At 42.7% G+C, this 15399-nt stretch overlaps 1 protein-coding gene across 1 annotated transcript; it reads left to right on the forward strand.

The window, feature by feature from the left end:
* Positions 1–6117: 6117 nt before the first annotated feature.
* Positions 6118–14685, forward strand: LOC125447005 (tumor necrosis factor ligand superfamily member 13B-like). The gene is made up of 2 exons (XM_059640456.1): positions 6118–6243; positions 12362–14685. The coding sequence occupies exons 1-2, from the start codon at positions 6118–6120 to the stop codon at positions 13220–13222; spliced, it is 987 nt and encodes a 328-aa protein (XP_059496439.1). The 3' UTR covers positions 13223–14685.
* The last annotated feature ends 714 nt before the right edge of the window (positions 14686–15399 follow it).

Consider the following 15399-nt stretch of genomic DNA (forward strand, 5'->3'; position numbering starts at 1 on the left):
TGTCCCCAGCGTTGCTACTGTGGACTGCACCAAGTAGTTGGGCCATTTCATACCAGCCGTCCTTCGCGGAGAAATTTGCAAACAGAACCACTTTTGATCATAAGCCCATCAGGAAATAGCTAACACATAGCGTCCTCAAGACCCTATGGGAAAAGGTGAGGGTGGATCGCGTCATGTGGTTCCCTGAGCAGCCTGTCAAAGTCATTTGGCAGAATACCTCATCGCCAACCTTTTCAACCAGCACTGAGGCATTGCTTGTCTGTCAGTGAAAAAGGCATTACCTGTGAGATCCTTCTTGTCTGCCTAGACTCTCTGCCCCACCAGATGCTGCCTTCAAAGTGGCTGCGGGGTGGCATTTCCTGCTGGAAGTCTGGAAACACCTATCCCCTCAAAATTGTGGCAGAAACACAGTATTCCTTATTGTGGGACTGACACCTTTCGGCAGAGAGTAGAACTGCGTGAGGTAAAAGAAAGCAATGAGCCAGTTAATACAGTAGGGAAAGAAATCCATCCTAGGATTCACAGATCTACCAGGAACAATATATTATGAAGATAGATTGTATAAAAACTTGGTTTTGCATTACTTTGTGTTTAGGGAGTTGAGGGAATGATCTAATCTTTGAGTTTCACATAATATAGGGATTCAATAAGTTAGATTTGGAGAAGATCTTTCCTCTGGTGGGGAAAATTAGAGCTAGGTCAATTTAAGAGAGAAATTAGAATTAATCGAACTCATTCTCCAAAAAGCTTCATGCATGTTCATTAAACCATTGAAGTTTTCAATATAGAGGTTGACATCGTTTTTGGGTTGGAATTCAGGGATCTACAGTAAAGGTATGCAAAGAAGACCACAAGACATGGGCAAAAATTACGCCATTTGACTGGGATTCACTGAGTGTCAGGGGTCAAGATTGAGCAGAATTTGTAAGAACCATCCAGGAGGGTTTTCTAGAGCAGTATGTATGTAGTCCAACTCGGGAAGGGGCCATACTGGACCTGGAGCTGGGGAATGAACCCGGCCAGGTGGTTGATATTACAGTAGGTGACTACTTTGGAAATAGCGACGACAATTCCGTAAGTTTTACAATATTCATGGACAAGGATAGGAGTGGTCCTAAAGGAAGAATACTAAACTGGGGCAAGGCCGACTATACCAAGATTTGGCAGGATCTGAGGAATGTAAATTGGGAGAAACTGTTTGAAGGTAAATCCACATTTGATATGTGGGAGGCTTTAAGGAGAGGTTAATTAGCGTGCAGGAGAGACATGTTCCTGTGAAAATGAGAATAGAAAAGGCAAGATTAGGGAACCATGGATGACAGGTGAAATTGTGAGACTAGCCAAGAGAAAAAAGGAAGCATACATGAGGTCTAGGCGACTGAAGACAGACGAAGCTTTGCAAGAATATCCGGAATGTAGAGCGAATCTGAAACGAGGGATTCAGAGGGCTAAGAGAGGACATGAGATATTGCTGGCAAACATGGCTAAGGAAAATCCCAAAGCCTTTTATTCATATATAAAGAGCAAGAGGGTAACTAGAGAAAGGATTGGCCCACTTAAGGACAAAGAAGGAAAGTTATGCGCTGAGCCAGAGAAAATGGGTGACATTCTTAACGAGTACTTTGCATCGGTATTCACCAAGGAGAGGGACATGATGGATGTTGAGGTTAGGGATAGATGTTTGCTTACTCTAAGTCAAGTTGACATAAGGAAGGAGGAAGTGTTAGGCATCCTAAAAGACATTAAGGTGGACAAGTCCCCAGGTCCGGATGGGATCTATCCCAGGTTACTGAGGGATGCGAGAGAGGAAATAGCTGGGGCCTTAACAGATGTCTTTGCAGCATCCTTAGACATTGGTGAGGTCCCAGAGGTCTGGAGACTTGCTAATGTTGCCCCCTTGTTTAAGAAGGGCAGCAAGGATAATCCAGGTAATTACTGACCGGTGAGCCTGACGTCAGTGGTAGGGAAGCTACTGGAGAAGATACTGAGGGATAGGATCTATTCCTATTTGGAAGAAAATGGGCTTATCAGTGATAGACAACATGGTTTTGTGCAGGTAAGGTCATGTCTTACCAACTTAGTAGAATTTTTTGAGGACTTGACAAAGTTGATTAATGAGGGAAAGGCTGTAGATGTCATATACATGGACTTCAGTAAGGCGTTTGATAAGGTTCCCCATGGCAGGCTGGTGGAAAAAGTGAAGTCACATGGGGTCCAGGGTATGCTAGCTAGATGGATAAAAAACTGGCTAGGCAACAGGAGACAGAGGGTAGTAGTAGAAGGGAGTTTCTCAAATTGGAGACCTGTAACCAGTGATGTTCCACAGGGATCTGTGCTGGGACCACTGTTGTTTGTGATATATGTAAATGGTCTGGAGGAAGGTGTAGGTGGTCTGATCAGCAAGTTTGCTGATGACACTAAGATTGGGGGAGTAGCTGATAGTGAAGGGGACTGTCAGAGATTACAACAAAATATAGATAGACTGGAGAGTTGGGCAGATAAATGGCAGATGGAGTTCAATCTGGGCAAATGCGAGGTGATGCATTTTGGAAGATCAAATTCAAGGGTGAACTATACAGTAAATGGAAAAGTCCTAGGGAAAACTGATGAACAGAGAGATCTGGGTGTTCAGGTCCATTGTTCCCTGAAGGTGACGACGCAGGTCAATAGTGTGGTCAAAAAGGCATATGGCATGTTTTCCTTCATTGGACGGGGTATTGAGTACAAGAGTTGGCAGGTCATGTTGCAGTTTTATAGGACTTTGGTTCAGCCACATTCGGAGTGCTGTGTACAGTTCTGGTGGCCACATTACCAAAAGGATGTGGATGCTTTGGAGAGGGTGCAGAGGAGGTTCACCGGGATGTTGCCTGGTATGGAGGGTGCTAGCTATGAAGACAGATTGAGTAGATTAGGATTATTTTCATTAGAAAGACGGAGATTGAGGGGGGAACCTGATTGAGGTCTACAAAATCATGAGGGGTATAGACAGGGTGGATAGCAAGAAGCTTTTTCCCAGAGTGGGGGACTCAATTACTAGGGGTCAGGAGTTCAAAGTGAGAGGAGGAAAGTTTAAGGGAGATATGCGTGGAAAGTTCTTTACACAGAGGGTGGTTGGTGCCTGGAACGTTAGTGTCTTTTAGGATATATTTGGACAGGTACATGGATGGGCAGGGAGCAAATGGACACAGACCGTTAGAAAATAGATGACAGGTTAGACAGAGGATCTTGTTCGGCGCAGGCTTGGAGGGCCGAAGGGCCTGTTCCTGTGCTGTAAGCTTCTTTGTTCTTTGTTCTTGTTGATCCATTAAGCTTGTTCCAACATTTGATTATGGCTGATATATTTCTCAAAACAATTCTTGTGCCTACTCCCTGTAACCCTGGATTCCCTTTCTAATCAAGAATCTATCCATCTTGGTCTTAAAGATACTAAATAACTTGGCCTCCAAGGCGCTCTGCTGCAATGAGTACCACAGAGTCACCACCCTCTGGCTGAATAAATACCTTTTCATCTCCGTTCTAAAGGGTCATTCCATACCTCTAAGGCTGTGGCCTTGAGTCCTCATCTCACCAATTAGTGGATACATCTTTTCCATGTCCACTCTATCAAAGCCTCTCAGTTTTCTGTAAGTTTCAATAAGATTCCCCCTTCATCCTTCTAAACTCCATCAAGTACAGACGCAGAGACCTCATCTGCTCCTCGTGTGACCAGAGCTTTTCATCCAAGGGATTATTCTTGTAAACCTCCTCCAGATCTCCTTCAAAACCAGCCCTGTATCCTTAAATATAAGGCCCAAAATTGCTCACAATGTTCTAACTGCAGTCTGACCAGAACTTACATACTCTCAGGATTAAATCCCTGCTCTTGTGTTGTAGCCCTCTTGAAATGAATGCTAACATATCCCTCTACAGACTCCCTACTTCCTCAACACTACCTGTCCCTCCACATATCCTAGTGTCATCTGCAAACTTAGAAACAATGCCCTCAGTTCCTTTATACAGTACAATGTGGACAATGTGAATAGTTGTGGTCCCAAGTTGGACCACTGCAGAACTCCACTGGTCACTGGCTGCCATCCTGTAAAAGCCCCCTTTATTCCCACCCACTGCCTTTTGCCAGATAGCCAATCCCATGTCCATTCTAGAACCTTGCCCTAAAAACATGGACTCTTATCTGATTTAACAGACACCTGTGCAGCACCTTGTTAAGGGCCTTCTGGAAATCCAAATTGATCACGTCCACTGGCTCTCCTTTGTCTAAATTGCTGGATACCTTCTTAAACAATTCCATCAGATTTGACAGGCGTGACTCCCCTGGATGAGGCTGTGCTGATTCAGCCCTATTTTACAATGCAATCTCATCCTTAGTAATGTGTCTCTAAGATCTTACCAACAGTTAGCTGGTCAGGCTAACCAGCCTATAGTTTCTGGTCTTCTGTCTCCCTCCCTTCTTAAACAGGTTTGTTACTTTAGCCATTTTCTAGTGCTGTGGGATCCTGCCTGTCTCTAATAATTCCTGAAAGATCACCACCAATGCCTCTACAATCTCCCTCAGCTGTCTCCTTCAGAATCATGGGGTATAGTCCATCTGGTCGAGGCAGTTAATCTACCTTCAGAAATTTCAACTCTTTCAGCACATTCTCCTCAGAGATGGTCTCCACACTCACCTCTACCCCTGAATGTCTTGAAGTCCTGGCGTGCTACTGGTGCCTTCCACCAGGAAAACTGATGCTAAGTACCTATTCAGTTCCTCTACCATTTCTTTGTTCCCCATTACTATTACTCCAGCCTCATTTTCCAGCAGTCCAGTGTCCACTCTTATCTCTCTTTTACCAGTTATATATCTAAATAAAAGTCTTGCAATGCTTTTCTGTGTTGCGAACTCGTTTAGCCACATGTTTCATCTTCTACTTCCTGTGCTGTCCTCTCCTGGTTTTAAAGGCTTCCCAATCCTCTGGCTTCCTCCACGAATCTTTACTACTTGAAGTTTAGCCAAGAACTAGGAACTGGATGAAGGGGCATTTGAACAGAACATTGTAAATTATCAAGCTTTTAGAAAGAGATGTCAGGCAAGGCCATTGCCTGCTCTGGCAAAGAATTGGTTCAAATAATTTGCCTGAAAGGTGGCAGAGGACAAGAAATGGTTTTACAGTAAAATTTATGCTATCCAGCAATGCACCAACCAGAATTTACATTGTCTTCCACGTACATCACTGTTACTATGTAAACTACAGATGTTGTCACTCTGAAGTGATTGTAGAAGAACCAGCTAGACTATGAAGTGCTTTTTCCTTCAGCATTAACCATGAAAAGATCAAAGGTGGAGAGAGCACAAGTAGGCCTATAAAAATGACCTTTCATCTGCTTCGTGAAATCACAACTTGGAGAGATGCAAGACCATTGATTCGGTTAAAAGGTATATGTGCAAATCACAGATTGTCACAATGCTTCCTTGAAGACAAACCATGATCTGTGGGCTTCTGGGATCATGCTGATTACAGACATGTCCAAAATTCTGGAGAGAGGATGAAAATATTCTAACAATGTTTGGAACTGACCTCAAAATCAATTGCCCACTTGCCTTAATATGTCATTTGCTGACATCCCCATCAAAGTTGAAATCATGAAAGCGATTGGTCCCCTGCCCTGTGGCATTTCATAAGGGTTAGATGCAACATGAATCAAATATACAAATGAAGAGGCATAATTTTTATAGTCAACTACAACAAATATCTCAGATAATGTGGAAACTAGAAGCCATTTTTCAGAAATTCAAAGATGCAATTATTCACTTATACATAAGGAAGGGAAATTGTTGAGCCAGTAATGACCATTTAGGAATCTGTCTGCCTTGCGTTGATGGGTTTGCAGTAGTCCTGAGACTGTTAGCTGCTGAATTTCAAACAGGACATCTTACCAGAAAGCCAAGGAAGCTTCAGGAATGGTCGCGATGCAGTTGACATGGTGTTTGCTGCTTGTTAGGTCCAGGAGAAATACCAACAGCAAGAGGTGCAATTTATATTCAGTTTTTGTTGATTTGAGAAATGCTTGAGGGCTAATGGGAAATCTTTGGCAAAAGTTGGCTTTGCTGAAAAATGCATTGCTGTTGTAAAGTGAAAGATGTTTTCTCAAGTCCTGGACAGTGGAAATGCTTCTGACACCTTCTCAGCCGCAAATAGGTTGAAGCAGGGCAGAGGAATGCGTCGTATCCTGTTCAGCATGATGTCCTCAGCTGGATTGGCCAAGGTATTCTATGTTAGTGGAAGTATCACCCCACATTAAGTGGCCCACAAATGATTCAGTCTTCAACCTTGGAAGACTTCAAGCTAATAACAAAGTGTATGAAGCTGTATTTGATAACTTTCTCTTTTCCTAATGGTTCTGCCCATTGCTGCCTATTCGGAGCAGCGAATACAGCACAGCATAGACCACTCCTCATCTGAGGTAATAACCCTGTCTTACAATTATCACTAACAAGATTGAAGACACGCACCAACCTGCTCTACAAAGAGATGCCACCTATTGTAGTCAATGATCAAAAATTTGACACAGTCGGTAAATACTTTGGCAGCTCACTCTCCACAGTAATTCACTTTGAAGTCAATGCCAGAAAAGTCAAGGCTGATGTTGCCTTTAGCAAGTTATGAGAAACTGCCTTGAAAGTGAACAGGAATTAGTTTCTAAAAAAGAGTGAAGCTGCATAGAGCAGTTGCCCTGCCCACACCCTGTAAGCTTGTGAGATGTGACAGTTTACTCAATGCGTCCAAACAAACCATTTCACATGGTCTACTTGCAGACGCTGCTCAAGATTATTTGACAAGACGAAGTTCCTTATACTGAAATTCTCACCCTAATAGTGATGTATTTTGAGGCTATGCCCCCTTGTTCTAGTTTCTCCCACCAGTGGAAGCAACCTTCCTGCTTCTATCTTATCTATTCCCTTCATAACTTACCAACTCTCTCAGGGCTGAATCTGACCAGAAATCAGCAAAGTGTCATTTTGTCGAGTTTCACAGAGGGTTTCTCTGAGAGGCCGAGTGAGCTTTTTCTCCTGATCTTCTGAAATTTGCCTCATTAACTACGGAGCTTGTCCCTCTTGCACAATGGTAGCCTGATCCTTTCACATGGTGGAACAGTTCACCACTGCCAGGATATTCCAGAATCCCTGATGGCAGCACCTCATGTAAATGGCCGTTGTGCACTCGGTTAAGAGCTGGCAGTCTTGTGTGCCCTGGCACTGATAGTAACACTAGCCCCGGACAATGGGAAATTGGTGCCTTGTGGAGATCCTAGTGGAGGTGGTGGTTCAGAAGACAGATGCCTTCTTGCCTGAGGCCTGACACAGGCGGCCGAGACACTAGACTCCACCAGTATGGTCTGAGGTTGCCACTTGGGTCAGCGCGGTCTCCACTGTCTGGAGAAATACCCAGCAGGACTGGACATGGTCAATTTTCTTCACTCCACCAGGATGAGTGCCACCACCTTCTCTTGGCTGTCTCACCCTCATAGAATCACTGTGTCTTTGCCCACCTCCCACCAAGGCTCTACCACCCTTACTAATGATCTTCCTTCACTCCCTCTCTCTCTACCTCCACCACACTACGGACCCTGCACACACTCAGCGCTGCCTACTCCATCACTTGGGACCCCTCACAACCTTTTCGCCAGCTGTGGTGACATATATCGGTCTTTTGCTTGTACCTTGCCTACTTTCATCTCACCCAGTCACTCTACTTGTCTCATTCCAGGAGCTAACATCAAATGACAGGGTCAAAACAGTCTGGCCGAGTAGTGGCATGCTTGACAATCAACTCCTTCCCCTCTTTGAGAAGAGGGTCCTATCTTGACTGCCCCATGAGGCTGACTGATCTCGCCCAAGCCCCTGGACTGGTATCAGATTTGCATGCTCCCTGCCTGAAAGGTATTGTCCTGGGCTTGACTAAGAACCACTCCTCCTTAGATTTGAGGTATGACTGTTTGCTTGAATTACCTGCAGTGTGTTTAACACAAGTGCAGTTAGCACACCATGCAGGAGTAACGCTGATGTAGCCAGATGTTATACAGATTAATTCTTCGATTAAATCATGATAAGCTGCACTAAACAGCGAGACAAGACAGAAATACCGTGAGCTTAAAAGAAACGCCGATGCTGAAAATCAGAAAGTAAAGCAGAGATTGCTGGAAAAACTCAGCAGCATCTGTGGAGAGAAAATAAAGTTACCATTTCTAGTCCAGTGATGAAGAAAGCATTTGCTCTGCCTTCTCTCGCTGTCAGACCTGCTGAGTTTTTCAAGCAATTTCTGTTTTAACACTGTGAGCTTTTAAGGTCTGGTTAAACAAAATAAAGGCAAGGAGATTGGGATGCTGTGGAAAATGACAGAGTAGTAAGAGAATAAGACTCAGGTGAGAGGAGAAAGATTTAAAAAAAGAATAGGGGTTTTTTTACACAGAGTGGTTTGTGTGTGTAATGAACTTCCAGAGGAAGTGGTGTATATAGGTACAGTTATAATGTTTAAAAGACATTTAGATAAGTACATGAATAAAAAATGTCTGGAGGGATGTGGGCCAAATGCAGGCAGCTGGGACTAGTTTAGCTTGGGATAATGCTCCGTAGGGACTGGTTGGACCGAAAGGTCTGTTCCATGTGACTCTATGACTCCTGAAATGCAACCAGGCCTAATCTGTGAGTCCCTTTGTGCAAAATATCATTGCAGCAGCATTGCAATGAGACCTACCAACACAACTAACATGCAGCATTGAATTGAAGAAGCACATTGCAAGTACATTGGAAATGTGACATGATGATTTGGGAATGGCTGGCACATGTTGGCTGCCAATGTTTTGGGGATGGGATATGTCAAGCTGGTGCCCATGGGGTGTGCCCTGATGTATTGGTATTTGCTATCAAAGATGGAGGCCCAGGGAAGCAGGCAGTGAGCTGGAGTCACAGGACAGACTTTCATGTCAGGAATTCTGTCTGGCATACGGGAGAATGGGGGACTGTGTATTAATGAGGTGAGATTAGCAAGAGGGTGATATCGAACATTCACATTTATTGGCCTCTTGCCTCTCACTAGCTCGATGTCTTCTCTTGATATCTGAGACTTTGTTGAAAAATGCGAATGCGACTCTTCAGTCTTGACAATGAGAAACGCCTTGAAATAACTCCATGAATGGCAATACCCCATCACCAGATCACCCTTTATTTACACATACAAAGTACATGGCACTCATACAGCGCACTCAAAGCAGGATCTAGGATGAGCAAAACCCCTGACACTCCTGTTTATACCTGTCAGCCAGGGGCCCCTGAGGGGACCAGATTAACAGCACCAATCTATGAAGTCCAGCCAGCTAACCTTGTTGCTCAAGCTACTTGACATCTCACCTGATTTTCTTAAATTGTCTGCCACAGCCCATGCCATTAGGGTCATACAGCACAGAAACAGACCCTTCAGTCCAACTCGCCTATGCTGATCAGATTTCCCAAACTAAACTAGTCCCATTCGCTTGTGTTTGGCCCATATCCCTCTAAACCTGTTCTGTTCATGTACCTGTCCAAATGTCTTTTAAATGTTGTAACTAAATCTTGTTTACGTAATAAAAGGGGCGCCATTGTTGAAAACAGAAACGTGGGACCTGCTGTGTGGACCATAATATTATTCATCTAGTTCATTCTCTACCATCTGGAGCTCTTATGATCAACAATAATGGAGATATTAAGTAATCACAGCAACAGCTTACACAAGGAAAGTAAAATACCAAAGATAAACAGTCTCGAAACTTCTTAAGCTGTTTTTAAGCTGTTCGAGGACTAATTTTTACAGGGCAGAGTAACAGTAGGTGAAGTTTAATCTGGAAAAGTCCAAAGTGTTTCAAATGGAAATGTAACATATCCTCCACAGTTCATGTTTAAATGTCTAATGAAAAGAATGAATGAGAGAGGATTTCCTGTATGTATTTTGTATAGAATCTACAATCAACCTATTTCAAGCCACACACCATCCTGACTTGGGTATACATCGCTACTCCTTCACTGCTTCTGGGTCAAAAGTCCTGGAACTCAACCTCCTCACCCCCCCCCCCCCAACAGCATGTTCCTACATCCCAGGCACTGCAGCAATTCAGAAAGTCTGGTTATTACTGATTACCATCTTTTCTGGGGCAATTAGGAATGGACAAATCAATGCTGGAATGACACTCACATGAGAAGATGGTGAGCTGTTTTCTTGAATTCTGCTGCCCGTTTGGTGTGGGTGCATCCATAACACTATCAAGGAGAGAGCTCTGGAATTTTGACCCAGTAACAGTGAGGGAATTTCCAAGTTAGGAGGCTACGTATCATAGTGAGTGGCAAAGGGAACTTGCTGGTGCTATTGCTCCCATTAATCTTGATGGGATCTCAGATTTGGAAGGTGGGATTTTCGGAAGACCTGCAGAGAGCAGCACCCAAGCCCACGACCTGACATTAAGCGCTGGAGTTTGGACTAAAATTTGGAGGAATTTGTATTTGTGGGAAGGCCACCTTTTGAAAAATGATCTTAAATGTAAGATTGTTCGGAGAATAAAAAAAATCCCTTAAATAATACAGGAAATTGAACTGTGAATAAGGACCCTGAAAGTTACACATTTAAGCCAGAAAAAGGTAAGTTTGTTAGATAGAAATTCACAAAAACAGTGACCAATATATTGAATGAACAATTCCAAATTCCTGGAATAATTTATGAAATAGTTTGGAATCCAACTGGACCAAAGAGCCTTCCTCATCCATAATTACATTGAGACCTTCTAATGTTAGTATTTTGGGTGTTTCAGATGCACTGGAAACATTAATTTGCCATTTGGCTCCACACTGTGACCCGCTACCTGCTTTATGCAACGTTTTGGTGCTTGGGCCATTTACAAGTGTTTACCCAAAAGCTACTGTTTGATCAACAAGGTGGCAATCAAATTTGATTCGTGCTTCTAATTATGGACTAGTAGTCTAATTGCACCTCACATTTCATTAATGGCTTGTTACAACATCACACCAGCTCTAAACCTAACCCTAACCTCAACCCTCACACAATGTCACTCAATCCTTGCAAAAAATGCAACTGGTTAAAGATAAACTTTTATTCCTTTCATGTCCAGACTAACGGGGAAACAGTTCTAATGCCTTTGGTTTGTTTGGGTGGAGTAAAACTCCAATGTTTGTTTCATTGACATGCCACTGTACAGAGCCCAAACTGCGTTTGTAACTATGCATATACATAAAGAAATTTCTCTAAATAAAGTATATTCTTGAAAACTATCCCTCCTGATGCTCAAAAGCATGTAGATATAGTCTGGGTCAAGTAAAGGATGCCTTAGGTTTGTTTGTTGAGTAGAGTGAAACTCCAATTTTTGCTTGTTTTCATCATATGCTACTGGACAGAGCTGAACCACTTCAGTGGCTATGGATATCCTATCCATGGAATCCCTACAGTGTGGAAGCAGGCATTCAGCCCATCGAGTTCTCAACAACCATCCAAACAGCATCCCACCCAGACCCAACCCTCAGTCCAATCCCTGCATTTCTCATGATTAACCTGCCCAACCTGCATAACCCTGGGCACTATAGGCAATTTAACATGGCCAATCCACCGAAGCTGCACATTTTTGGACTGTAGGAGGAAGCTTGCGTACCTGGAGGAAACCCACGCAGACACGGCGAGACCATGAAAATCCCACATACTCTGTGGAATTGAATCTTATATGTAAAGATATTGTTTATAAGTAAAGTATATGTTTGAAGTTTTTAAAAAAAGGCAGTTCTAAGATTTCATCTGTTTAGCAACCAGTTACCAAAAGGACAATTACTGTCATAGAGATATACATCACAGAAACAGACCCTTCAGTCCAATATGCCCATGCCGCCCCAGATATTCTACATTAATCTAGTCCCACTTGCCAGTGTTTGGACTATTTCCTCTAAACCCTTCCTAATCATACACCCATCCAGATGCCTTTTAAATGTACCAGCTGATAAAGTCAGTGTTAAAAAGGTAAAAGTGAAAAATCTAATGTCGATAGTTAGCATTCTTCTCCATGAGCCAATCTGACTTCACAGCAGGAGGTCAAATGCGATACAGATATGAGACTTCCCCTTCACTCTCTCTGTTCTTATGGTAAATGATTCAGTTTTGCTATCAGAAAACTAACCTTCACAATTTGCATTGTTATGTTCTCCTGCAGCCACAGATTCAGCAAAAAGATCTTTCAGATTGATATCAAAGAGAAACACTAAGAATTGCAGGTCTTAAAAGCACCAGCTGACAGGAAATGGCACTCTAGTTTTGGATTGTTGCACTAGTTCCGTTAAAAAGCGGAATTTGTGATAAAGATGAACGCAGACCAAGAAAAGACTGGCTTCGACATACAACACAGATGTTTGATCTACTCAGCCTGTGTCTTCACCTCAGCAGCCCTGATGTCGGCTTATGTAGCAGCAGTTGCTTTGCACCACGTCCTCGCATTAAGGGCAGAAATCTCTTCGATGAGGGAGGAGCTGGAGACCTACAAATTCCAACTAGACCATTTAGCTAAAGGGACCAAGGGGCTAGCAGTGAACGGGAGCAGCACAGTCAATCAGGTCAGTGAATTTCTGACAACAAAGTTGCACAGCGGTGAGAAATTAAGTGATGGAGAAGTGAAATTTCGAAGCAGAAGGTCACTTCCTGAGCAAACCCAGCGGTCGTTTGTGCAACTGATTGCAACAAATGACCAAAGGCCAGTCGTGAGAGCCAGCAATTGTCAAAGATGCATCCCAGGGAGGCATCAACAAACCTGTCGAGTTGAACGAAGATCTGTTTTGAACCAGAACCAGGCAGAGGAGACAATTGTCCCATGGATTCTTAGCTTGAGAAGAGGAAATGCTCTCGACAAAAAAGAGAACAAGATCTCTGTGAAAGAAGCTGGTTTCTTTCTGATTTATAGTCAAGTGTGGTATAAGGACAATATCTTTACAATGGGACATTTCATTAAAAGAATCAAGGCCAACATTGTTGGCAACGAGCCACAGACCTCAATTCTATTTCGATGCATCCAAAACATGCCTGCCTGTTGTCCAAATAATTCTTGCTTCACTGCTGGTGTCGCAAAGCTTGAAGTAGGGGATGAGCTTGAACTTGTAATACCACGACTGCAAGCCCATGTTGCATTAAATGGAGATGGGACATTCTTTGGAGCGATACAACTGATATAAATGTGGTCCAAAGCATTCAAGGCAAAGTAACTCAGAATGTCAGGAGAAAGCTCTGCCAATAGTGATTCCTTCTTAGCTCGTGTAGACAAATGGCCCTAAGTTTTTCTTCGCTTTGGAAAAATCAAACAAATTTCACCTTTGATTACACAAACAGGAGAACAAAACAAACAGTTGAAAATAGAACGGCAGTTACTATCTTCACAATGTTTCAGCTGTTGTCTGCAAAGCACAGTTGAAGGGAATTGTCATTGGATTTGAATAGAGTAATCTCACCCAATGTGCCATCCCGTTTTGCATTTGGAGGAAATTGAGTATACATGATTCAGAGAAGTTAGTCCAGAATTTGCCAAACCACAAGAAGCTAAGATGCAAGGCAACATCCTGTATCTCTATGGTTTGCAGTAGCTAAATTACGGACATCTCACCGAAGGAAGCTCACAGCCTGCAAGAAGCAAAGCCTATCTGAGAAATAGGATGAGCCAAATAAATGCTGGAGGAAGACACCCATGAAGATTCAACATAGCCAAAGTGCTGCCAGTGAAGAACAGCGGTATACATCCAGTGAGGGAAATACGTCTGATGACAAAGTCAGAATGAGAATATAATGAAAATGCCAGAGTCAAAGCCCCCTCACACAGATGGAATTACAGGACATGAGAGCATTAGAAGCTACTCCTGGAGAATGGAGAGTGTCGACAATAAGGGCCAGAGGACATCAACAGAATCCAGGCTGAATAAGTCCACAACCTCAACTCTTGGGCATTGACTATGGTCAGCAGAGAGGAACTGATGATATACACATTGCAACAAGATAATTTGGAAGCCAGTCAAGTAATACATAAGCATAGTTTAAAGAAAAAGGTCAGTATTTTCTTAATATCAGTGCACCACGGCGCTAATATAGTGTGGCAGTATCGCAACTGAGGTTTAAATCTTAACTTGTGTGCATCAAAATTCTTCCTTCAAACTGCAGGGAGAGACAATAGTGACTGCGACTACTGACTGTATTTGATGGATATTAAAACAGGCTAAATTAACAATGTCAGTAGTATTTCACTGTGTAATATACTAGAGTATCCCTTTCTATGTCTGAAAATTGCTGACTTCCTACAGCAAGATCGTTTTGAGACTTGAGTGTTTCAGAGATGCACCTTCCATCGTACAGGACAACATGTTAAAGGATGGAAAGAAGCTTGATGTAGCTGTCACAAGGATAAAATGGTGAACAGTCATAAACTGATGTCCTTCTTTCTTGGCAGTAAGTGTAATTGAGTATTTTGAAGCCTAAATGTAAACACAGCATATTTTCTATTCGAATGTTTACGTAGAAGCCAGATGTCTGAATGAACGGGCAGAAGTTTAGAGTGAACACTACGAAATACTGTCCTGTCATCAAAACTTACTTGTGAAGTATGACATGACTTTAATACTGCACAGAATGTTTTATGCCTTGTGTATATATTTGTTTGATCAGATGAATAAAGTTTATTTTGAAAAATTCTTGTTATTGGCCTAATATCTAATAACTAGGAATCAAATATTACATTGATTTTTGGATCAGATTATCCACTGACAACACTATTGGGCATTTTCAAGAACCTCTGGCCTTTGAGGGTTCTGTATTAGACTTCTGTGCCTGAGGAAGACTGGATCAGAGGCTGGAGTGGGGAGTAGGCATGGTACCATCCTCAGATAGGATAGCATCAACATTGGAAGGTAGAACTTTGGAACAGGAGAAAGCACTTTGAGCCTTCTCTGCCATTCAGTAAGTTTGTGGCTAATCTCATTGTGGTTTCAACCTTACTTTTCTGCCTGGCCCCATACCTCTTGAATCCCTACCACAAATCTATCAAACTCAGCCTTGAATAAATTCAACAAACCAGCATCTGTCACTTTCTGGGCAAGAAAATCCCACAGACTAATGACCATTTTAGAAAGAAAAATTTGTCACCTTTCCATTGTAATAATGAGACCATTTATTTTTAAAACATGTCCTTTAATTTTGGTCTTTCCCACATTGACGAATAGCCTCCCAGAATTCATCCTAATTGATCCCCTCAGAATCTTTTAATTTTCACGAAGATCGCCCCTCATTCGACCAAGCTGTGATGTGTAATTTGTGAAATATTTCTTCATATGAAAACCCTTTTATCCCAGAGAATAACTTAACTGTGGCA

This window comes from Stegostoma tigrinum, chromosome 38 (assembly GCF_030684315.1).
Source record: "Stegostoma tigrinum isolate sSteTig4 chromosome 38, sSteTig4.hap1, whole genome shotgun sequence".
Taxonomy (NCBI): domain Eukaryota; kingdom Metazoa; phylum Chordata; class Chondrichthyes; order Orectolobiformes; family Stegostomatidae; genus Stegostoma; species Stegostoma tigrinum.

Coding starts and splice junctions, on each gene's coding strand:
- LOC125447005 (XM_059640456.1), top strand. CDS start 6,118: ATGTTTTCTCAAGTCCTGGACAGTGGAAATGCTTCTGACACCTTCTCA. Junction 6,244..12,361: donor CCTCAGCTGGATTGGCCAAG/GTATTCTATGTT, acceptor TTTGTGATAAAG/ATGAACGCAGACCAAGAAAA.